This window comes from Falco cherrug, chromosome 6 (genome assembly GCF_023634085.1).
Source record: "Falco cherrug isolate bFalChe1 chromosome 6, bFalChe1.pri, whole genome shotgun sequence".
NCBI classification, from domain to species: domain Eukaryota; kingdom Metazoa; phylum Chordata; class Aves; order Falconiformes; family Falconidae; genus Falco; species Falco cherrug.
The window spans coordinates 13,067,580-13,092,787 of record NC_073702.1 but is presented as its reverse complement, the minus strand read 5'-3'; the positions used below and the strand labels follow the sequence as shown (position 1 = coordinate 13,092,787).

The 25,208-nt window shown below is 38.0% G+C and overlaps 1 protein-coding gene across 4 annotated transcripts in view; it reads left to right on the top strand.

Moving 5' to 3' along the window:
• The window catches only part of COL19A1 (collagen type XIX alpha 1 chain), a 203,112-nt gene that overhangs the window by 49,251 nt on the left and 128,653 nt on the right, over window positions 1-25,208 (top strand). For 3 of the 4 annotated variants that reach the window (XM_055713941.1, XM_055713945.1, XM_055713944.1), the window contains 2 exons: window positions 17,245-17,298; window positions 21,109-21,153. In XM_055713941.1, coding sequence (XP_055569916.1) covers window positions 17,245-17,298; window positions 21,109-21,153 — 99 coding nt within the window. The remainder of the gene's footprint in view (window positions 1-17,244; window positions 17,299-21,108; window positions 21,154-25,208) is intronic. The other variant, XM_055713942.1, reaches the window with a different exon arrangement.

The window sequence follows — 25,208 nt, the reverse complement described above, 5'->3', positions numbered from 1 at the left end:
GCAAAGATGTTCAAAGGACTTTGCAGTGTTGAGGGACTGAATCATAAAGTGGTATATAAAACTCAGAGAAAGTAACAGTAAGGTGATGCAGGTGAAGAGGAAAAATAAAGCAAACTGTATTTCTTGTCGGACTCTGAACTATTACTGTTAAGGAAGGTGATCTAGGAATTACAGAGCAATGAAAACTAACTCCGTTAAAGTCCTAGTCAAATAAATGGGATTTAGGAATGTTTAGGAAGAGAACAGGGAATGAAACAAAAGCATCTTAATTTCACTATTGTTAATGAAACCATATTGTGCTGCATCTTGAATGATGTATACAGTTCTGGTTCCCACGTCTCAAAGTGGATCTAGCATTACTGGAAATAGTTCAGAGGAGGTGTCAAGAGTGATCAAGAGCACTGGGCATCTTTCTATTAAGATGTGGCAATGTGGACTTCAAGCTGAAAAAGGCACAACTGAGATGAAATGTACTAATCTGTGCTGTATACAATCATGAATGGAACAGAAAAGATTAATAAGGATTGATTTATTGATTTATTTTACTCTCCTTTTCAGCGTGAGAACTAGGATATCAAACCTATCTGACATCAAGTTCAAAAAGAATAGAATGACCTCATTCTTTCTATTATGTGACTGCAGTTTGAACACTGCCACAGGATTTAAACGGTCTGAAAATTTATTAGAAAGTTGATGAAATAAAAAACCATGGAGTGTGTCAGACACTGCTGCTTGTCTGAAAGTTCTTGAGCTCCAAGATTCTGAAGTCTGGGGAACCCACTGGAGAAGTCTTTATGGTTGCCCTGTTGTTACACTTTTCTGTAGGCATCTGTTGTTGCTGTAATTGTCATATATTGGACCAGAGAAACCTTTGGTTTGATCCAGCTAGACAGCTTTGACCGTGCTCCCAGATGTGAATTAATGGAAAGAGTTATTGTATAACATTGTAGATTGAATGAGATTGATCTAGAATGAAGCTGTATTTTCCCTTGGCTGTTGCTGTAGCTCCTTCTCTGATGTTATCTTCCTTTAAATTTGTCAGGCTGCATTGCTTTTCCAGTACAAGTTATTATTATAGTTTCCATGGTTAATACTGTTTGGGTTTTTTTTGCTTAGCGCCTTGCAGATTCACTGTCAGGCCAAATCCCAAAGCTCCTGTTAGTTTATGTAAGGCTCAACAGTCAGATCAAATTTAATATCCAGACACTTTACTTTTCTGAATGCTATAACTCTTAATTCAGACTACATAAAAGCCATACTGTTGTTGCAAATTAAAAATGAACTACCGTGGAATCTGAAACTGGCAAAACCAAGAGCTGTTTTAAAACAAACAAAAAAAAAAAAAAAAAAAAAAGGCAAACAAAATATTTTGTACATGCATAGCTAGATGAAGAAACTGAGATCCAGACACCCAGCTTCTGCTAGCCAGAGTTGTCATGGCTATGCAGAGCAGTACAGGGTATTACTAGCTCCTTTCTGGAGGTAGAATCGCTCTGTCTTCCTCCTGTTGTGAATGGTGTTAACGTGCTCTTGTCTCTCAACTGATGGATCAAGAGCTATGTAAATTTGCATGCATCTCTTATTTTTGTGCTCATTTCTCTAGGATGTTCTGGATGCTGTAGACGCAAAGACAAGTGAACATAGCAAAGGAATAAAAATACTGTCAGCACTGTTATATACAAAGGCATCTCCTCTGTTTGAGGAAGTTGAGGTGCAGACTGTGCAATGCTGGGAGAGCATTCTCAGGAACTACTGCTGTTTATCCTTTTAAACCCTTGAATATGCATTATCTTTTGTTGAAGATGTTATGTTTGACTGCTGTGGCTATTTTTATGTTTTTCTGCACTGTATTTTTCAGAGCTTTGTGCATGTGTGATCCCTGAGTCACTAGTTAGAAACAGGAAGAAAAGAAACGAAAGAATTAATTTTTTATGTAAATGCAGTTTGAGACTTCAGAGAGCAGAGGGGCTCTTTCTGATACACCCAAAAACTATCCACGGCAGTACTCCATTGTTCATACTTCCTTCCCTGGGGAAAGGTTCAGAGAATAAATTCATGAGAGGTCTTACTCATTTTGCTGTGCGTAAGAAACAGTATCAGTTCATTTGATCTGTTTTAGAAGTTTACCTTAAAATAAGATAAACTTGACTATTAGAAGGCCTGTTTCTGTAGAACTGATAAATTCAAATGTACCTGACATTGTTGTGAAAAATTAAAATTAGAATAATCCTATCCAATATACTGTCTGTCTTGAGAGAATCTTACCAGGAGAGTCTCCCAGGAAAATGCTCCATGGTCATGTAATTAATTTTCAAGAGCTGTGTAAAAGGTGAGAAGTCTGTAAGGCGTCATGTATGACCTTGACTTTCAGGGATCTGAAGTGGGAAAATAGATTGTGTACCTCACATATCTGCAGGCTGTCTTCAAATGTGACACTTGGCCCTCTGTCAGTTCTAAGACATTATCAGTGAAAACATAATTTCCCATTTGCTAAATGCTGCAGTGGTTTTGCAACAGCTGTACCGGCTAATAGGTGCAGATCTAAGTGCTATAGACTTGTAGGAGGTTCTTGCTGTTTGAGAGGTGGGATCTGCTGTCAGCTAATACAGAGAACAAATTTTAAGTCTTGATGACTCTAGGCCTGAATATCCAAAAGAAAACAAATGAGTGTTCAGGCCTGTTACATGTAAAAAATGAGGTTTCCACTGACTGGCAACACACCACAACATGCCTGTCATCTCATCTGCCTTCAGGGCAAAAGCCGTTGGTGTGACAGTGCTGATGACCAATCTAGAGAGTCAAGAATCAAATGCAGTCACTGTAGAGCTCTACTTCAGGCTCCCAAAGTCACAACACATTAGATCATGGAGTCACATATATGACTCTATTTGATATCTAACTACCTAGTTCCTTCATCGCTGTTCTTTTTCAGGGAACCGTCTTAGGAGATATTTTTTAAATAGTAGATCCTAATTAGGGCAACAGAACAAATTCTTGAGAGTATCAGAGGAGAGTGTTCTGTGGTGTTATTTTATAGTTCTAAAAAAAAGAAAAGGAAGGTAATAGTCCTCCTTTGGAAGGAAACTCTCTTCATTTATAGACTACCAAAAGATAGGGAATACATTGCCATCATCCCCTTCCTGCAATCAGGACTGATTTGTAGTTCAGCCTTCTAGGGATACTTCTTCAAGGTATCTGTCAAACCATGATAGAAGAAGAACTGGAATGCTGTGGTAAATCAGAACCACTGTGTGTGTGAGACCTTATACTGTGGCCTTCTGGAGGTATTCAGCAAAGTCTGTGAGGACAGAAGAAACACGTGTCAAGGGAAGCGCTGTGTTAGGCTGCTTTCTGGCAATCAGCAAGTGACATTGTCTCTGGGTACACTTCTGAAACCATTTAGTATAACTGGATAGCAGCCAGTGCTGGCTGTACCGCCTGAGAAATTAAATCTGTCCCTGAGGGGGAGGTTTGAGGTGACCGGAGTGCTCTAAGCTGTAGGATAACCTGCTGGAGATCAGGCGCCACAAGTTAAGCAACCCTTATCTAGCAGTTAGCCTAACCTCACTTTGATGAGAACTGATAGCTCTGCCGTTAAGAATGGTACTCACACACCATTGCTGTGTGTAGGGTCACAATGCTACTGTAATCTGAGCAAGGTTGATATACACTGCTGGAAAGTATTCCTATTTTAAAAGTTCATTTTCCTAGTGTTCCTGTTGTACTGAAAAGGTGCGAGGATTCTTCTGTTGGTGAGGCCTGCAGGCTTCCCATTTACTGAAGTCATAGTGTCGTACTGCTTCCATAGAGGATGCGTATGTGCAGGTCCTTTTCATAGCACCTACTGGGGGATTGGTACGCATAAGGTTGGTCAACTTCACTGCCATACACTTTGTGTAGGGAGAGAATGGTTAGTCTTTCTGCTATTCCAGCCCAGGAAACAGTTGGACTTTGCATGAAGTGTATAATGTGTTGGATCCTCCTTTTGCAGTATGCTTCTAGGCTTTCAAATAGTTTGACAACTTAAGGGGGTCTACACTTTGAACCGTGACTGGAAGATCAAGTATTTGAGCCTTAAAAATGTGTTCTTAGACTTTTTTTGGGGGTGGGGGAGCCAGCTGATCTTTGTGCTCTCATTTACAGGGAGTTCATTCTGTCCCTTTCCTTCCTGAGCTTTTTGTACACTTGAACAAGCTGGATTTGATTTGTCTCTGTATAGTTGAGATTTTTTTGAGATGCTCAGCCAAATAACTGAAGTTAAATAACTTCATAAATAACTTCAGAATAAACTGAAGTCCTTTATTTCTCTCTGCTTCTGGGTCTATAATACCATGACAATGAAGCACCAAATTAAAAGTTTATTTACGTCCTGGGTGCTAGGTGATGTAGTCCTGTTTGGGATTTTGGGTTGGTGGGGGGTTTTTTGCTGTTCTGTGATGCCTGGGCAGTCAAGATGAACCTCTCAACCCTTTTAGCTTATCACGTTTTAAGGGGTGGACGATCTCTGTGTCTCTTTGAAAAGTTTAGTAGAATAGCTCCTGGTTCTGAGAGATAGGTTGCCACCATGACATGTACATTGATATGAAATACTAAGCCTCTTGGGGAGTTGTGGCTTATGTGTGTTATGGGTCTTGCTAGCCAAAAAGCTCTTAAGATTCTAAGAATGTGCTGATGGCAGCAAGGCTTAGACTTAAGGTGAGCAATTGGCTCTGTTCCTGACCGTTTCATGTTTGTGTGGGGGTTTTTTCTATTATGAAAATACTTTTCTTTCTTGGTCACTGCATTCTGAAAAATAAAACTGATGTAGCCAGAAATGTAATTCAGAAGACTTACAAAATCAAACTTTTATTGTCTGTTCCCCTTTATCCAAATTATCCAAATTTACTTCACAGTAATTGCTTTCTTATGGTTCGTGGTACACAATTCATAGTGATGTGGAGATGTATATCTATGTTTCATAAACTACATTTTGTAAAATACTTGTGAGACCATTTGCTTTTAACGTTTGACTTTCAAATGACTTAGCTTTACTGTTGTAGGCTTTTGCACTAATTTTTTTGCAATCTAGATTATGAACAGCCATCCTAAAATATTAAATATGTTGAGAAAGCTTTTCAAAATAGCTGGTTTTGCACAGTAAGCCTGAAGAAGCAGTGAAATATTCAGTGTGCTGTGCATTTGCTACTGCGTTGTATGGGTGCTTCCACAGTGTATTAATAAAATAAACAGTTTAGACTGAAAGGAGAAAGCAATGCTTATGTGAATAAAAACAATGTTTATCACTGCACAACCTAGATTTATATTTGAAGTTGAACAAGAGAAAAAATGAAGGTACATTTCCAGAGCTCTACCAATGAGTGCTAGTTGTACTTCAAAAGTCATTGGTATGTGTGCACCATCAAAAGAACGTGTTAACACTTCCTGAACAGCTTCCTTTGCCTTGCCTGGTGGGAAGAACTCCCCTTTCCCTTAGCGGTACCTGAGAAAATTAGTTTGAAAAATGCTGTACTATAAGGTTTTCTTTCTTTAAGAAGAAAATTAATTCAGAAGCTCAATATAAAACATGGTTTAGAAAGGTCCAGCACTTCATTTTCCAATATGATTTAAATATATATTTTATTTAATTTAAATTTTTGGAAAAATTATAAATGACATGCTAATACAGCAAGGAACTTCACATTACTTTCAGAGATGCTTTTGATACCCATCTCCATACTGAGTTACTCCAGGGTTAGCTACATGATAAAATCCACAACCAGAAACTTGTTCAATGTACATCCAAATCAAATCACGTCATCATGAATATCCTTGTGACCATTGACCTGCTTTCCACATTGCTCCAGCTAGACTCTGGAAACTCTGTCCAGAATTTTCTGAGGCATATTTGGTTTTGCAGAAGAGCCATTGATATATGACCTATTATGCCAGTTCAGCGCATGCTCCTGGAGCATCAATCACTCATGCAATTATACAAATCTTAGGAGACATTGATGTTGAGTTTGTAGTATTTCAGTATTTTCCTTGCAACTGCCTTGAAAGATCTCTGGACACAGTGTCTTCCGCATTTCACATGCTATACAGATACTTAACAGGGGTTGGGTTATTTCCAAGGTAGCTCATCGACATCTCTGAGAAAACTTCCAAAAATGTGTGTGGAGTACTGGACAGGTACTGCTTAAAGCCATCTTACTCAGTTTGTCTGTCTTTTGCTCAGTGCCACCCAAATTCTGAGCTCCTGTAATTGCTGATCAATTATATTTCAATATTTTTAGATCAAGAATGGACATTAATCATGCAAGTTATGTAGCTTTTGAAAAAATCCTTGTACTACTTTATTCTGGAGTCTCCAATAGAGTTAAAAAGGGTATAATCACTAATATAGGAAAAAATTAGCCACAAAAAGAGAGTGTTTTCCAACTGGAAACTTTATTACCGCTAAGTTTAAAGACTTGAATTTCAGAATTGCTGGCCATTGGAAATCAGGCAGTTGGACACCATCTATTATGGCAACAAATTTGATATGAGTTTTGTATTCTCTTTGTGTTTTCAGTGATATCTTTGTGTATAATCAACACACATATGATTTTAAGAGATGGATGAATATGGAAACAGTCACTTTCAATAGCTTTCTGATGTATAAATATGCTTTCTAAAAATCTTACTGGGCAAATACACTTTAGACTATTATGTTTTTCAAAACTTGTTTCATTGCTTCAGCATGTATAGCTCTTGCTTGCTTGCTCTCGCTTTCTACTTAGCATTACAAGGAAGTGTTTTGAATAGCCTTTGATCATAAATTTGATTCCAGAGAGCTGTCTGCTCTGCTGACTTATTTTTCCCTTATTAGGTGATTTTTGCAGTTCACAACTCCAGGAACTGTTGAGCTCCCTGGTTTTTCAATTCCTAAAGCTAAATGACAGCAGTTCAGTTCGGTTCTCAATAGAAGGCTCCATGGAATCAAATTGTCTTGCAGGCAGTGACACTGCCTTGGTGTTACTTCCAGTTCTGGTGGGAACGGTGCTAGTGACCACTGCAGGTTGTGTACTGTTGGTGAGCAGAGACTTCGCTTTTAATTAAAGAATTGTTTCTTTTTGAGGGGTAAAAAAAGAACCAATTATACTTCAGTCTGCCAGCTAGCCTATCTGAGGAAGGTGGAGGCATTGTCTTCTGTCCTCTTGTGGTTTCCCTCAAAGTCAAATTGGTAAGTCTCAGTAGAGCAGAAGTGCAAACGCATTTTGGGAGCCAGACGCTAATGCCTGTATTGCTTGGCATCAAAGCCATGGGCTCCTTGAGGCAAGTGACATTGGTGAGAGAAGCTTGAGGGCGGAAGGGTATATACCCTCTGGTGTTTGCAATGAAACTGTAACAACCAGCATAACATGGCCGGTCACGGGGCAGCGGCCGCTATTGTGATGTGAGGTGTGGCCAAAGAAACCAGAGGTCACCCTCCATTTTCTAGGGGTCTGGGCTGCCGGCAGCAAAGCTGAGGGTGGCACGCTGCCATGCAGGACAGGCTTTTGTTAGCATGTTATGTAACGTGGAAGTAAAAAATAATGGGGTGATTAAATAATGCAGTCATTAAATGCAGCTCTTTGTTCCGTAATCAGAGATTCGTGAATACTCTAGCTGTGAGTCTGCAGGGCTCTGGGATTCTTATGTGTTTGAAAAGCCTCAGCCAGGACCTCACAGACTTTGAAAGGGCAGGGGGAGACTTGAGAATTCTTCAGTTCTTCGTAAATTATATTTACACAGTTCTTTCTGTGAGGCTTCTGTGGCATTAGTTTTTTAATTTATTTTATTTTTTCTCTTTCAGTTGTGAGGGCTAGAGACTGCAGGTTTTGCAACTCATATTCTGAGCTTTTCACATCTCATCAGAAAGTAGAGCTTTAAGAAAACCGCCCATTATCGCAAGATTTCGCATTGTAAAAACTGGCAGCAGTGTGTTGCAGGAGATGGAGTAATTGGGGAGGAAGGAACTTTCCCACTGTACTGCAGCATTGTACAGCTTGTCTGACACAGTCTGCTTAGTTTTGTTTATCGTCTTTTGAGGATTTAGATACTGGACTTCACCAAATACTAGATTTTCCATCTTAGGAGTCATTGATCTATATTGGGATAATTATGGGTAACTTATGTTACTGTACTGCATTTGATTTATGTATAATGTAGTGCATGAGATTTTTAACAACAACAAAAAAAACCTTCATGCAGTAGAAAATTTATACACAGTACAAGCAGAGGTTATAGATAATGCTGTTGCCTACTGTGACTTGTGACCTATTAACTATTAACTCTTTGCCCTTTTTTTTGGTGGGTAAGTTGTTAGTTATATAATTTTTAAAATAAATTCCGCTCAGGTGTGCATTTTTAATGTCAACGAATATACTACTTCCTCCCTCCCAAATTAAAAATGATAATATAATTTATCATATTGCTAATTATAACGTTATAATTATTATATTATACAATAATTTCTAAGACTAATAATACATATATATTATTATGTAATATATAATACACAATAATATTCCAAATTCCATGTAAATTGCTTTTTAAAATTCATAGATAACAAGTTCTTGGAAATAAAAACTGCTTTTTATTCATATAGTAGAATCATTCATAGGTATTACAAAACAGAATATTGTGGGGGTTTTTTGATTCCTGATGCTAGCCAGTATTTATCAACACCTAACATTCATACTGTGTGTTTCAAATCTGAATCGATTAAATCAATGTGACACGCTGAGGCTGGGCCAAGTCTTGTCTAATCAGCAGTCAGCACTGTTGCTCTGGCATGAGGCTCCCAAAAATAGAAACACAAGAAGTCAAACAAGTAAGTGGAAGGGCACTAAAAGAAAAAGTGCTGCTAATTCCTCTGTTGACTTTCTGTCTAATGGATTCTTGTTCCCAGGCCACACTAAGTAAAGCAACTGGCGCGGGGTGTGTTTCTGCAGATGGCTCGGCAGTGACACGCAGCCCAGCTGGTTGACAGGTGTTTGACTTGTATTTAACAAGTACCTCACATAAGCCAGAATTATTTTTATTTTTTTTACAGATACTGAGAAGCTAGTCGGCTGATGCTTTTTCTTCAGAATTAACGCCTCTTTCACTATGTTCCCTTTTTGTTGTGAATGTCAGTTCCTCTGATTTTCCCTTACAAATGAAGTTAATATAATTTTAGTTTGGAATAAGAAAAACACTAAATATGAGGAATTAATCCCTAGTTAACTTTATTTAACAGTTGAAGCCTGTTACCTTTACACGTGACAGATACACAGCATATTATTTATAGCTGTTCACAATAATATCTCAGGAAATGTTTATTTAGCTGTCTACTTCTTAGAATGAAAATGTCCTTAAAGAGTATGCATGGGAGGAGAATGCTGGACTCTGGGGTATAGCTGTTATACTCTGTGTTCATGCGTGTTCCTAGAACGTGAGACGGTCTTGGGACTTCCTTGTAGAGTGTAGCACAAGCCTGGAGTAAAAGAAAATCCCTGCCCACAGGAGCATACAGCATTGACAGAGATGCACCCAAGGCTACAAGGAAAGAGCGAAGGTGGGAAACTACTAAACAGATGAGAATAAATAGTGTACAATGCTATTCCTTATTGATTTTATTGCAGGCTACATACAGCACACTGGCTAATTGGAGAGAGATTGTCTCAGGGGTGGCCTGTTTATTTAGTTACACTTTGGGGAGGTTATTTTAATAACTCTGAGTGGAAGAATTTACAATCTTTGTGGCATTTGTTAGTCAGTGCCATGCTAGAAACTCTGCTGGCAAAACCAGCAGTGGAAATAGTAGAGTATCAGGATGCTCTTACAAATCATCTTTGATTGATGTGAATTCTTAGAGACTTAGCTTAGGATGTGTAGTGTAATAGTGACTATGGCTAGTTTTTCTCTCCTCCCCCTGGCCCCCATCTCTTCATACTTTAATCTGAACATTTTTCTTTTCTGGTATCAAATCCATGAAGTGGAAAAAGGTGAGACTTCAGGAACTGTTAACAAAGATGCGTGGCTCTTTGCAGTGATGGAGTTGTAATGTCAATATTGTGAAATACCCAGAAAAAATACCACCCTGTAGATTACAGTGTACTGGCAGTACTTCTGCTCAACCTCGGAAGAATGAGAAAGGAATGCAGCAGGAGAAATGCCTGTCAGAGTAGTGTTGATTCTCTGCATAAACATTGGATTTTAGTGAGAAGATGATTAAAAACTCATGCAGAGGGCCTGTGTCCTTGGATAGTGGAGTCGCTTTGCTCTGTCAGGTATCTCAGATGTGCCGTATGGAGTAGCCTAATAAGCCTCAAACAGGTTAAGAAAAGGGCCTGAAAGGAAAAATTACAACCCTACTTGGCTGAGCTGTTGCTGTTCCCCACAGAGCTGCTCAGAATTGATAGTAATGGGGTACATCTGGAGGCTTACCTTTAGGGAGCAGTTCCTAGGGCTCCTGTGCTGACAACAGATCTGCTGATCCCAGATTCACAGGTGGGGAACTGTCTGTTGGAATCCGAGATGTGTGGTCAGTATATCCTCTTCATCCAAATGCTAGCCTGTCTCCAAAATACATCAAATGTTAAAAGGCATTGTTTTTGAAGTGAGGAGATAGATTTCTTGGTAAAGTCTTAAACTTCTGAGTATAACGGAGACACGGAAACTGTATCTTGAACTGCTTTGTTTATCAGTAGTTTGTAGGAGGTTTGCAGCTACACAAGCACACCAACAATATGGTATTTCAGAAGTTAGTTCCTAGATTAGAAATTCCAGTCTATATGTGGTCTGTTTATTTTTGATTAACCTTAAATCCATAGTTTTGCTACCACTTTTTTTTGCATTTCATATCTCTGTGGTTAGACATTAGTTGTAATAGTGTTTAATGGTCTGTGGAACAGATCTTTAATAGTGTAAACTGACATTTCTACCAGCTGAGAATCTGCCTCCTGAATCTTCAGTTTATGGAAATGGGTGATGATCATGATAGTTCCTGCAGTAAAGAATAGCCTCTGACATCTAAGAGGTTGATCCGTGCTGTTTACCTTCCTAATATAAAATTGGGGACCTAATTATTATGGTGAATATAATAGTTGTAATATGTTTTGTTATTTTGAAAAGACCTCAGCAATTCATTAATATTGGATAATGCTTTTTAACTTACCTTTAACATTATTGCATTTCAGATATTGTTTCAGGCCAATTAGGTGGATTTCCAGTTCTGTTGAAGCTTTAATAGGGTTTAGATTTTCTTTAACACAGTGTTACGGCTGGGTTAACAATAAATCAATAGGTGGTGTGTAAGTCAGGCAATTTTTCTTTTATCAGGTCTACTGTAATGGGAAAAACATTGTCACAAAAATCTATCAGTTGTCCAGAAGTACAGGATCACCTCAAAAAATTATTCTACTGTGTTGCTTCAGATGATAGAAATATCCAACTAGCTAGACTTAATTTTCTCAGCTGTTCATCCGTAAGATGTTACGAATCTTTGAGAACTTTTTGCAGCCAGAAGCCTATCCTCAGTACTCTACCGGAAGTGTTCTTACGGTTTTTGTTTGCATTTTCTTTATGTTCCGTGTATGGTGCTGTAGGTCAACTGAACTGGATTGTTTTTAAGTCCACATTCAATTAATGTCTGCGGTTCGTTTTTAAATAACACTCTAAAAAAAATATAATTGATGTTATCCTCTTCTATGTGGTAAAGTATAGTGTGCTTCTTACCTAAGGAATCAACTGGGTGGTGGGCTACTAAAAAAAGCTGTTAGCTGAGTCATTTAACTCAGTCTGAAAAGTAGAGGAAGGCTGTAGGACACAGTGAGACAAAATGAGGAGAACCTACCAACCACATTGTCTAGAACTTTGCCCTTGCTTGTAAAGCCCCATCATTACAGCCCCTGAGGGCTCCACAGAGGCTAATGAGTTTCTTCTCACAACTGAAGACCTAAACCTAAACTACCCAAGGTTCTGCTTATGTGCTTATAATGCAGTCTGCCTTTGTTTTTCTCCTTTTTGCTGTTTAGTTCCTTGCAGTCCAGTTCTGTTCTGTTTGAAATCAGTAGCATTTAAGAGCGGTGACTGGAACCATGCCTTTGGCTTGGGGCAGAGTGGCTGGAAAGCTGCCTGGCAGAAAAGGCCCTGGGGGTGCTGGTTGATGGATGGCTGAACGTGAGCCAGCAGTGTGCCCAGGAGGGCCGACAGCATCCTGGCTTGTATCAGAAACAGCATGGCCAGCAGGACCAGGGAAGTGGTTGTCCTCCTGTACTCGGCACTGGTGAGGCTGCACCTCGAATCCTGGGCTCAGGTTTGGGCCACTCACTGCAAGAGGGACATTGAGGTGCTGGAGCATGTCCAGAGACGGGCAACGGAGCTGGGGAAGGGTCTAGAGAGTAAGTCCCATGAGGAGCGGCTGAGGAAATGTTTTTTTTTTAGTCTGGAGAAAAGGAGGCTCAGGGGGGACCTTATTGCTTGCTTCAAGCTACCTAAAAGGAGACTGTGGCAGGGTGGGTGTCGATCTCTACTCTTATCCTATCGCTTGTTACCTGGGAGGAAACAGCCACAAGTTGCACCAAGGGAGGTTTAGATTGGATATTAGGAAAAATTTCTTCACTGAAAGAGTTGTCAAGCACTGGAAGAAGCTGCCCAAGGAAGTAGTTGGGTCACCATCCCTGGAGGTATTTAAAAAACATGTAGACACGGTACTTGGTGACATGGTTTAGTGAGGGACTTGGCAGTGCTAGGTTAACAGTTGGACTTGATGATCTCAAAGGTCTTTTCAACCTAAACAATTCCATGATTCTGTGATTCTGGATGAAGAAGGTCAAAAAGCAGCAGTTGTCACTTCTTCAGGGACATGCAATAGCACTGATTATTGCTTGTATTTGCCAAAGGCAGAAATAACACCTCCTGGCAGCAGAGGCTCTGCTTCTGCTGATACTTTTATTGATGGTATAAAAGCTGCTCCTTGACATCTATCATAAAGGCTTCAGTCATTTAATTATAAGTTTTTGAAAGAAAAACAAAACAAAACTGCAATATATCAGCCTGTAGTTATGCATGAAAATAAATGGGGGTGACCTTTCACCTCAGGCTTTTCAGAACAACCTCTCTGACTTCTGATGTGTGAAAATAATTTGTGGGATCAAAATATAGAAATGGACTTTGACTTATGCTCTTTATTTGTGCAGTATGTGTGTTTATATTTGAATATAGAAATTGTGCGAGTTATGTGTTTTTTGAACGTGCTAACAGCAAAAAAGAAAACAATGCCAACTGAAGAGTGCAGTCTGGAGTAGGGAGCCGTGTTCTCTGAACTCTGAGCTGCCTCTGGCTGCTGATTCATTAGTTTGTATGCAGTGCACTAAAATGTAAATTTTCAAGTGTTGTTTAATTTGGAGTGTATTACATCTAGTTGCCTGAATGGATAAGCAAATCATTCTTGTCCCAAAGATGAATCTGAGGAAGGCTTGGGAATGAGGAAAAATTGATGCCTCTTTAACTCAGATTATGTTATGAGTTGCAAAGGAAAAGCAGAGCTATTCTCATTTGCCTTTCTCTCGAGCAGCTACATAAAAAAGCCACAGGAGCCCTGATCACCAGGACAAGAGTCCTCTGAGCAGCCCTCACCCCTTTGGCCAAACCTAGGCATATCTGCTCTGCTGGGGCTGCTGTGGGAGCAGGACAGAGCAAAGGAAAGAAACTATTTACCTGTCACAAGCCCTTCTTCATCAGGTTATTTTAAGGGAAGATCTTGTGCTTGCTGGCATGGGTTGCTATCACAGATAGCACTGAGCAAGGGCTGAGTACTAGTAGTTCAGCAGTAATGAAGTGGGAACAAGGATCAGCAGATGCAGTGAAACCAAAATGTCATAATGTTTAGCAGAAACTTCCTGACATGACTAATCCAGGAAATTCATGGGGCAACTCTTAGTTAAGTATCAGCTGAATATATTTTTATGTAATTAATACTTTATCAGGTGATCCTAACCATTAACAGGAGCCTATTTACTGAAACAAGGAAATATTTCAGCAAGCTAAGGAAGATGTCATATAATGGAGTATAATTGGTGTGGGATTTTTATTTGTTAAAGGCAAATCTCTGCCCCCGCTGGTGGCTCTGGTCTGGCTTGGTACGTGCTCCACGGGGGAGGATGCTGCTCGAGCCCTCTGACAGTATGTTGTTGAACATTCCACTCCATTTCTGCAATGCTAAAAATAGTTGTCCTCATTTTAAAACACCCAGCTATTAGATTATTCCAAGGGTCTGGCATACTCAGGGTAATGGAAGGCACATATCATAAATTATCAAAACAGTAAGTAGTGTTTGACTGCGCTGATTTTACTTCTATTAAGATGAGTTTCCTTGCTAGTAACCCTGGAGTACCAAGCCTATTCTGTAAATCAAGCTCCTGACAGTGCCCTAGTAAATTTAAAAAATAAAAGGAAAAATGTTTGGTTTTCATATTGAGGATGGAGTAGCATCTGACCGCTTCTTGGTGTTTTGTTTTTTGTTTTTGTTTTTGTTTTTTTTTTTAATTTTGCAGAATCATATCTGCAAAATGCTTAAAGTATTTTACAGTAATTGTTTCTCTTTCCCAGCCTTGAAGAGAATCTCGTGAAGTTCCAGCATATTTGCTGTTATAAATCATGTTAATGCTTAAAATGTTCCAAATAGCAAAACACATTCCAAGTGATTGATACAAGTTCCTCTCAATGCTTTTTTATTTTTCATTTATTTTGTGTGTGTGATTAGATAATGTGATGCCTAATTAATTTTTGCCACCATATTTTTTGGTTGTACAAGCAACCAATGCATTTGCAAGTTTACATACTTGTATGTTAAGATAGCCTCTCCTTTTATATTTTTTTAATCTTTTTTATGTGAAAGTGTCTTCTTTAGGGGGGAAATAGCTAAATGTGGAAGTCAAGGTATAAAAATCAATGTAAATGCATTCTAATAAAGTTGCTAAGTACACAGATACAAAGCATCTTACTCTCTGTCTTAAACCTTTAGGTATAAACTGAATCTCTAATTGTATAGGGTTTTGCAGTATAGTTGCAAACCGCAAAATCAATAAATGATAAATACATTAAGAACCATGATTATAAATACACTGCACGTTTCTGAACTAGTTAAAGCAACCACAACATTAATCATTTCGGATTTAATAAGACTCAGTATTGATGCAGGATGTTACTTTTGCATTGTTGTGTTGAAGGGATAATAATTTGTAGAACACTGATTAAACAGTGCAAGGCAAAACATCTGTGGCTTGTCTCCACAGAAAAAACAGTGAATGTGTTTGGGTTTTTTCTAGTTTACAGTGATCCAATATAGCAGGGAAGATGAAATATTATCTGGTAACTATTAGACTATGAAGGATTTTTCTGAATTCATGCTGTAAATCTGGAGAAAATGAAGGACTAAGGATGACTTGTAATGATTAATTAGAATTTTTCTCCAACATGCTAGCATCTATTTTTACAGAGGGGAGTTGGAAGGAAGATGTTGGAAACCGTGCCATGAGTAGAGTTAGAAAAATGCCATTTTAACAAGCTATTTTAAGCTGTATTTTAATTCTTGTATATCACGAGTGCTTTGTATTTATTTGCTTAATTACTTGTATCATTTTGATGAGTAATTGTTCTTTTATTGGTTCTTTCTGTTCAGAGACATTGGAGTTTTTGCTTTGTCTCTATTTTTTTTTCTTTCTTTTTGCGTCTGTGAGGCATTTGTCTTCTGCTTGGCTTGGAATCAAACAAGTGAACTTTCAAAACTTTATTTTGTTGCTGCATTCTGGCTTGGCTAGAAAACTGAATTGGATGGTGTGCGCGTTACTAGGGTAAGCTTCTGTCAAGTAATTAAGACCCATGAATGGAATGGAGAAAGCATCTGATTTTAGATTCCTTTAATAAGTCTTCTAAGCTCTCACTTGAGGTCTTATGAGCATGGATGAATTCTTCTAACAGAACTTAACTCTGTAACTTTAGATTTATTGAGACCAAAGTTAATGTACTTCACAGGGGCATATTTAATGAATATGTAAATGGAGGGTGGTTCTTAGCATTGAGTGGCAGAGCCTGGTTCTCACTAGATCTGTAATTGTTTAACATGCTGATTAAGAAGGAATGGAAAAGGAAACTGCTGCAATATTTTATATTTTGATTCTAAATGAGATACAACTAGTTTTTTTAACTACATCTTTTCCTTGGAAAGCCCCACATTAAATGCAAAGTTAAATTGTCTGTAGCTTTCAACTCAGAGCCATTGTGTGGGTTGTTTTTTCTTTTTTTCTTTTGCTCAACTAGTCCTTATTCAGATATTGAAGATTAAGTTCACCATGTTACTCAGCTTGGATAGTTTGCCTTTTAAAAACACTTTTTATTGACAAGGTGCGCTTATGCTCAATTACCTAAACATAACTTTTAAGCATCCAGCTTCCTGAATGAAATTTACAAACCCAAATCAGATTTTCAATTTTCATGGACAGTGCAAGAAGAAAGTAATTTTGGAGACAGGAGGTGACTAACAGTTAACTGTACAGATGACTTAGTTTGCTCTTTTGAAATGTGGGGTAGATGAGGCAGTAATTTAATAACATATACTGAACATTCACTTAGAAGGTAGGAGAAACAGACTTTTGTCTACCTGGTTGCACAGGATCAAGATTTGCATTTCTTCCTGCTGGGTTGGTTGGGCACCCCTCTAAAATGGGGAAAGATCTGAAACTCCCGTTTGAGCAGAGCCTAGAAACCAGCAGTCAGCTTCATATGTTCAACTCCCTGTGGGACCTAATGGTTTAAGTGTAGATCCCTGTGGGCTCAAGCACCTAATGGGTGTTAGAAAGAAAGCGGAAACTGTGGCACCCATGCTGGGATTTTAGGTGCTTGAGTAGTAAGCAAGTATCTTCTGTAGTATTCTTTTTCTGAATCAGGGCCTGAAATAAAGCAAGAAAGAATTTCATGTGGTCCAAATTCTAATCTTTTTTGTTGTCTAGTTGTCTGAAGCAATCTACAACTATATCTGCTACCTAATTAGATAACCTGTAATTAATTGCCTAATATTTTGAATGTGAAATCTATTTTAAACACATAGAAGTCAACAGACATAAATGATCCTAGAAATCAATTCAGCTGTTCTGTAAAAAAGAAATCAAAAGCAATACATGTCCAGATGTCTTTTTCTCTTAATTTAGCTCAGTCATGAGTTAGGTGCGTAAAATGATGGATATGTACATTTTGTTTCAGGGGGAAGCTGGCTTAGTAGGTGCTCCTGGCATACCTGGTCTTACTGGTTCCAAGGTAAAAAAAAAAAACAAAACAATGACAACCAAACAAAACATTTCTTATTTTATATATTTTCACTTTTAACATCCTTTTTGCCAGCTGTCCAGTATCTAAAATTGTATTTGAATTGCATATCCAGTTTCTGAGTTGTATAATGTGACTGAGGAACTTTACTATCGGATTCTCTTTCAAAAGAGAAAGGCTCTGTGACGTGGTGGCACAGACCTGCCTATCAGTATTATTTTGCATTAAGAACAGTTGCCCAAGTCTCAGAACTGTGCAGGTCTTTCCAGCCACAAGACAGCAGATTAAAAAATCTGAAATTTGAGTCTCATGATCTCAGCAAAATGAGATGAGAGACAGCACTGCTTCTTCAAATCTTCAATTTCAGCTTTTGCTCCTCTTCAGAGGTGGAATATTGTAGTAATGCCACAACTTGCAAAAAGAGACATTTGTGTTATAAACCTTGCTGGTAATATTTGTTGAAGTTGTCTGACTCTTTTCATGGTCAGATTTTGTGTTCTGTTGATTGCAGCTGTGTTTAACCATGAGTATTTGGAATGAAATATTAATGTCACATGCATCTGTCAAGCTAATTCCTCTTAGAAAATTGTTGGGGAAATAGTTCTGCTGCTTCCACAAATTAAGGGACTACACAAAAAACCCACATTATTTTGTTCATATTAAAATTTCAAGAAAGTGTTCTTGATGCAAGCCTTGATGCAAAGGCTGATTTGTGTATCTTTAGGGCAGGTACTTCCTGTAATATAGCACAGAGGGAAGGAAGGAACTTATTTTCTGTAGATGAGGTAGCCAGCATTGAGTTCAGCAACATGCTTACCACGGTCTATCAATTTATACGTTCAAAGCCAGCATCTCATTGGGTTGTATTGCAAGCATATTTAAAACACTGAAAATCAGATCAGCAGTCCTGCAATGAGTAACAAGACAAGTAATCAGTAATTGTCCAAGAAAAAGCTTGTATGAAACATTTTGCTTAACTTGATATGAGAATTCTGCCACAGAAATGAGAATATAAGCCAGTCATAAATGTGTTGTTTTGCAACTTTCACATTTTTATTTCTGCTACATTCAAATTCTTTGAAGTAACTTACCAGTGCCTCATACCATTATATTTTTAATGCTGTCAAGTGGAAATTACCTAAACTTCTTTCTCTATGCTTTCTGTTGACTGTATTTCTTATTTTCTCTAATTGGAAATACTTTTTTTTTAATCAAATATGTGCAAAACATCTGGACACTTGGACTGTATTTCTGAAAAAGAAGGAATTAGTTAATCCCCCCCGTGGATTGGTACAAGCAGAGGACTGACTGGTTGAGTTGAAAAGGACCTGGACGTAGATGTGAGGCTGACTTATGAGCTAACAGTGCTCTCCTGTTGGGAATAAAGTGAACCACATACTGGACTATGTTAGTAAAACTGCAGCTGGCAGATAAGGAAAAGATATTTCCCCCCCTTTGGTGGTGGTGCATCTGGTATGCTGTGTCATGTTTCGAGGGGTCTTCCACCCTCACTTCTTCAAGAGATGTGGAGAAACCAGAGAGGATCCAGCAGGGAGCCAGGGTATGTTCAGGGGCCTAGAAAACAAGACCTTTGAGGAGAGTTTCAAGGAGCTAGGCTTTTCCTGAGTCCAGCAAAGAGGAGGCCAAGGAGCGACTGAGACTGTCCTGCAGGCCTAAGGAGCACAGCCTGGTTGATCTTCAAGGACAGCTTCCTAAAATCCCAAGAACAGTCCATGCTGATGTGCAGGGAGTTGATAAAGTGTGGCAGAAGGCCAGCATGGATGAACAAGGAGCTCCTGACTGAGCTCAAGCACAAAAAGAAAGCAAACAGTGGAAGAAGGGGTAAGGTACCCAGTAGGAATACAGAAACATTGCCAGAGCATGTGGCAATGGAATTAGGAAACCAGAAACTCATCTGGAATTGAAACTAATGAGGGACTTGAAGGGCAGCATGAAGGGCTTCTGTTAAGTGCATCCATAGGAAAAACAAGGGTGAAGAAAATGTTGACCTAGTGCTTAATGGGGTGGGGGACACGGAAAAGGCCGAGAGTATACAATGCTTGTTTTGCCGTGGTTTTCACTAATCAAGTTTGCCCTCAGACCTCCCAGGTTACTTAAGCCTCCTAGCAGAGTGTGTGATAGCGAAAGGTTGCCCACTGAAGGGGAAGAGAGTGTTAAGGAGCACTTAAGCTATCTGGCCATTTGAAGGTACCAGTGTGCATCCAGGGGTACTGAGGGAGCTTCTAGGAATTAGGCAGAAGTGAGTAAGCGTTAGCTGTGTTTTATGTCCAACAGTTGGAGAAGAATGGGAGCCGTAGAGTCATAGAACAACCCAGACTGGAGGAGACCTCAAAAGAACAACTGGTCCAACCTTTTGTGAGAAAGGGAAAAGAGATAAGCAGAACAGAAGTTGCATACATTCAGAAATTATGTGTAGGTGAGGACATGTGAGAGGTTATTTCACTAGACCACATTTTGCGTGCTTGTCTTGGGCCTGCCTGTAAAACTGACGCCTAAGCTGCTGATAGCCAAAATAAACAAACAAAAAGCAGCCAGTGCAGATGGTTAATGAAAAGTCCAGAACTATCTGGTAATCTATACATCTGCAAATCTCCAAAGCTTTGAATTTAATTACCAGATATGTAGTACATGATGCTGTATCAGTTGAAGGACTTGACAAAACACTGCTAGAAATTCAAGTTGTAGCCTGCTGTTCTAGTTAACCTCATATAAAACGTAGACTTCTATATAAGGAAGTTACACTTTCTGAAGGGTGAAAGACTATTTAGACATTGCTCATTCTAATTTTTTTTAAGTAATTTGGAAAATGCCATATGCTTTATTTTGGAAATTTTCCAGTCTTTTCATCTTTGACCTGTAAAAATCATGTATGTTGTACTGAGGCAGTGAGACTGAATCCTACAGACTGGCAAAGATGCAAACTATCTCCTGCTAGATAATTTGGGGGAGAAAAAGACTGTTTGGGGGCTTTTATGAGAGTTTTTGTTACAAGTATACAATTTTGGCTGTATGTCTGCTGAATGTCTCACAAAACATACAAGTATACATTAATAAAGTTCTAAACCAAGTGTCATTCTTGTTATAATATAGACAGGGTGCAAACTTTTTGACAAAGACATTAATATAGTAAGATTGTACAGTAAGATTTTTGTTTCTGAGGGAAAGTTATTTTGAAAAGCATTATAACAGGTTTTTTTATTGAAATATCATCAAATAAAGAATTCAGACTGCTGAAACAAGCTGATCTTGAATGTTTGAAAATTCACCTCTTCTGTTGGTTTTTTTTGTTTGTTTGTTTTTTAAATACTTGGGTAATTGGATGTGGCTTTCAAAGTGAAAGGAATGAGTTTTCTTTACATAAATTGTATCTGCATATTTTTCTCAATTGTCTTGGATTTTGGAGGCCTTCACAGCCAACTGGTCATATTTAGAATTTAAAATGAAGGCATTAATAAGAATTAAAACCTGTTCTGCAGAAGAATAGCTGGACTGTAATGAGCAAGTTTAACACAAATGAGTAATTCAGAATATTTAAAGTGGAGAGAATCCCTTAGGCTGAATGGACAAATGATTGAGTACTGTTAATTGACAAAAATATAGAAAGCAGTGTCATTTTTTTGTAGAGGTTCACACCTTTTCGAATGAAAGAATCAGTATCAAAATTATTTCTTCTGTTATAATCCCATAATAAAAATTCAGTGCAATAAAACTATTTTAAAGAATGCTATAATTTGAGGAATGTTATTTTTGAGATTTTTATTTTATTTTATTGTGTTCCAGGGTGAACGTGGCTTTGTGGGTAGCAGAGGTAAAGAAGGTGAAAAGGTAAATTACTCTGTTTGTGTTATTAATTTTTTTGGTTTAACTATGTGATTCATGGTGAACCAAGTAGAGCTTTGTTCTGAAGGTCTTCCTTAAGTCTTTCATGAATACAATTCATAAGTTTTTGCTATGTAAATGAGTCTTGAAAAGCTTAAGAACTAGGTTTTTATGTGTGTTAATCAGTGTCATCAGTGCTTCTTTTAGAACCTTTTTTTCTTAAAGATATAATAATGAAATCTAACAGAACCATAACCATTGGAGTCCAGTAGTGTTTACTGCTCTTATTTTTATGGTAACTAGTAAATGTTTATTTATTTAGCATGAAATGTATGATGAAATGGTGTGTGGGTATTTCTAGTACTTAATTATTGCTTTTATGCATTAAAAGTGCACTTTTATAGAAACTTACACTGTTGATTATACATATTGATACTAAATGTTTTACACACTTTTTTCCTAAGAACATAAATTTACTGCAATAACAAAATTTAACAGTTGCTACAGCATAACTGACCGCTAATCTAAAAAGCTTAGTTTTCATTTATATACTTCTGTGTACCTATGCAGTAGTTAACGTGAGTTTTGTCTCCTGCACACACCTGACTCAGAGTAAATTGACTTCACTGCAAATGCCAAAGCTTGAATGCAGGTGCATTTACCTCTTCCTCAGACTAGAAGTTCAGTCCCTTTGCCTGATGGACTGGCATGTTGCCCTAAAAACACTCTTAGTCTCTCGACAGCCTTAAAAAGTTTTGGAGTATAAATTCTAGGAGAAGCCTTTCCTTGTTCTTAACCAGTGAGCATCAGAAATGGAACTTGAAGGAGTTTGTCCTAATTGCAGATGCTTTGCAGTCTCCAGATACAGTTCCAAATTTGTGCTTTAAAATGGGAATTTAACTGGCCCTGTGTAAGGCTGTCTTGGCTCACAGAACACCAGCCTGGGCATTCGCTCTAGGTGATGCAACCTAACCTTGTGTGGCTTCAGACCAGTCGGTATTCACATGTCATCCAATGCAAGTCTGTTTTGAGGGACAAGTGGAAGGAAGAGCCTGTTCTTAGCTTGCCTGATAGGAATTAAAATAACAATGGTGATAGTTTATGTTTGAAACTTCAGCTCCTAACCATGTTACTGGCTGGTTACTGCTTTTTCACTAGTTTTAGCTGATATGGATTAGGCAACCTAGATTAAGAGTCTTTCCTTGTATCATGGATAGTTACTCTGTGCTTCAGCTCACTGTGTGAAAAAGGTGCACAAACATTTCTGCTGAACTTGTATAACGTAAATATGAAGAATGACAGATACTGCTATTCTGGCAATATTCAGACTGAATAAAATGGAGAGTAGGTGGCAGCTTCTGAATCTTAAAAAAAGTGCAATGTATTTGTGAGTTAGGCTGCTTTGGACATGGATATATGCACCTACCCACCATACTTCTTTCGAAGTGTCAGCCAGCTTTCCCCTGTTCATAATTTAAAGAAAGCATGCTATGGATTAATAAAAATTTAAGCACATTTAAATTGCAGAGAGTTTTTTAGGAGGAAGTATTCCAGTACTCAGGAAGGAGGAAGTATAAGAAGTAGAAAACCAGCATCCATAGCAACTAAGATTTATAATGTGAAGATTGAGCCTCTTTAAAAAAGCACTTGTTAAGCTTGAGTGTTTCTAACTCCATGACAGATCTTATTTCCTTGGTGGCATCATTATTCATCAGTTATGAAGGGCTTGTGAATTTTTTCTTCTTTTTTCTTTTTTTTTTTTTTTTCTTCATAATTGCTCTGCAGCTGTGCTGTGCTTTCCTAGAGTTTTATGAATAGATTGTGTTTGGACACAGGCACATGATTCCAGCTGTTGCTGCCACTCTTTTTGCTTGATTTCCCTTATTTTAAGGCAGAAATAAAATGACCCAACCATTGGTAGTAGCATTTTTCTTAAGTTGAGTCAGCATACTGAGACTTTTTTTTTTTTTTTTTTTGTCTTGTAACTTCAGGAGTTAGTTACAGGATCCCATTTAAAAGTATTTCCAGTGTAACTATTAATAATGTATTCAACTGTCCTTCAAATAAAGGGAAATATATGAGTGGAAGGATCTGTATTTACCAATGATCACTCAAAATTAATTTGGGACAGTCTCATCAAAAGCTACGCATCATGATTTGTAAGGAAAGACTGTTTCAAGATTATGGGAAGTAGGTCATAGCCTGGGCTTTACCAGTTACTCAGTTTAGCCTTAATTCAAATAATTATTGAAGAGCAACAATGCTGTTTCCAGCTACTGAAATCCAGTATTAAAAACATATCAACAGCTTTACATTTTAACATCGTGTCACAAAATAAAATAGTTGTAGTAATGTGTGTGTAACAAACACAATTAAAAAGCGTGGAAATTAAAATCTGATTTTTCCTAATACCAAAATATTCTGCATAATCTTGCAAACACTGTCTTGTTCCTTAATATGCACACTCTGTTTTGCATATCGCTTAGAGTGGAACACAGCTGCCTAAACATGAGGTAGTTGCCATTCCAAACCCTGTGCAGAAGTACATTCACATGAAAAATCCTGTATTTTTGTTATGGTGACTATATCATTCCATAGGACTGAATACTTGAAACCAACTCAGCCTTACACCTCTCGGTTCACCAAATCAGACTAGTTGACTTTGTCTTTTATTGTACTATATTCTACTTTGGCAGAACAAGCTCTGGAGACGTGAGGGAGTCGTAGGCACTGGAGGCAAAAATGAGTGATCATATGTAAATTAAAGATACAGGAGGCATTTGTAATTTAAACTATTGAAGCAGATTGTTTTAAGCTGTTTAAAGGTTTCTTTGCCACACTGGTTTTCCTTGAGGAATCCAGAAGTCTTGTTCTGTCTTCCTCCTTTTTTTGGTCTTGGTTGAACTTGGTTCGCTCTTACAGAAGCCAGTAGTAGTAAGAGAAGTTACAGACCGTGTATGCATGTGTTATGCTGCAAGTTTTCCTTCCACGGGAAATACACTTTCATTAATTCTCCTTTGTATTCTATTTTCTTTATGTTTCTTAAATAATGATATTGTCTTATACGATTGTCTTATAGCTGCAAGAAAAACATTGATCTACCCTTCTACAGTATGACTGAAAAAGCATATGCTGAGAGTAGTTTTACTTGGTTTGCTGCCAGGAAGGCAGACTATATCATCTGGATCCATCCTCATTCTAATACAGTTCAGAATTGTAATTTTACAGTATCGGATAGAAAGTGTGAGTATTACACTTTATGTTAATAGGAGGTCAGGAGGGACTGATAATAACTGGAAGAAAGGTTTAAAATCTGGAATGTTCTTGGCAAATCAGAGATGTAGACTCAAAAAAATAGAATCCAATGCAGAAGGAACAAGTGCAGGGAACTACCTGTAGGGGAAAAAAATATCTGAGCTGAAAAAAACCCAAATTTAAAATCTGAGGATTATTTGGATCAGAAGCTAAACACAGCTAAATGAAGTCAGGCAGCTGCAAGTGAAAGACTCTTACTAAGACATTTTAAAGTCAAATATTGTCTGCACCACTAACTAAATAGTCCTGTGCTATTTGGTATTGGTAAGGCTTCAACTTAAAGGCTTTTGTAAGAAGAGCACTGAGAATGATTGCACTCACAAACACATAACCTTTGAGGAAGGATTGCATGAATGAAGATTACTTAGTGTAGAGTCAGCTGAAACAAAATATGTAAACAATCTTTAAATACATAACACTGCTGCAAAGAGGAAGGGAATGTTGTATTTGCTGTGTCTGTTGTGCGTGCGAAGCAATGTCCTGAAAGTGCAGCAAGGAAGATGTGTGTAGCCATTAGGAAAGGGGTTTTAATTTTAATAGTATTGTTTATTATGGAAGTAATTTCCTCTTGTAGTGGTCTGCACTTTTTATCCTAGTTACAGAAAAGGAAATAAACTAAAGAAAGGCTTGCCTCATGAAAATACTGGAGATCAGATTATCTTAAATGTTTTTACCATTTTCTGTTAATAGTATCAAAGTTATGCAAGGTATCACTTGGACTGATTTCTAATTGGATAAGCACAAAG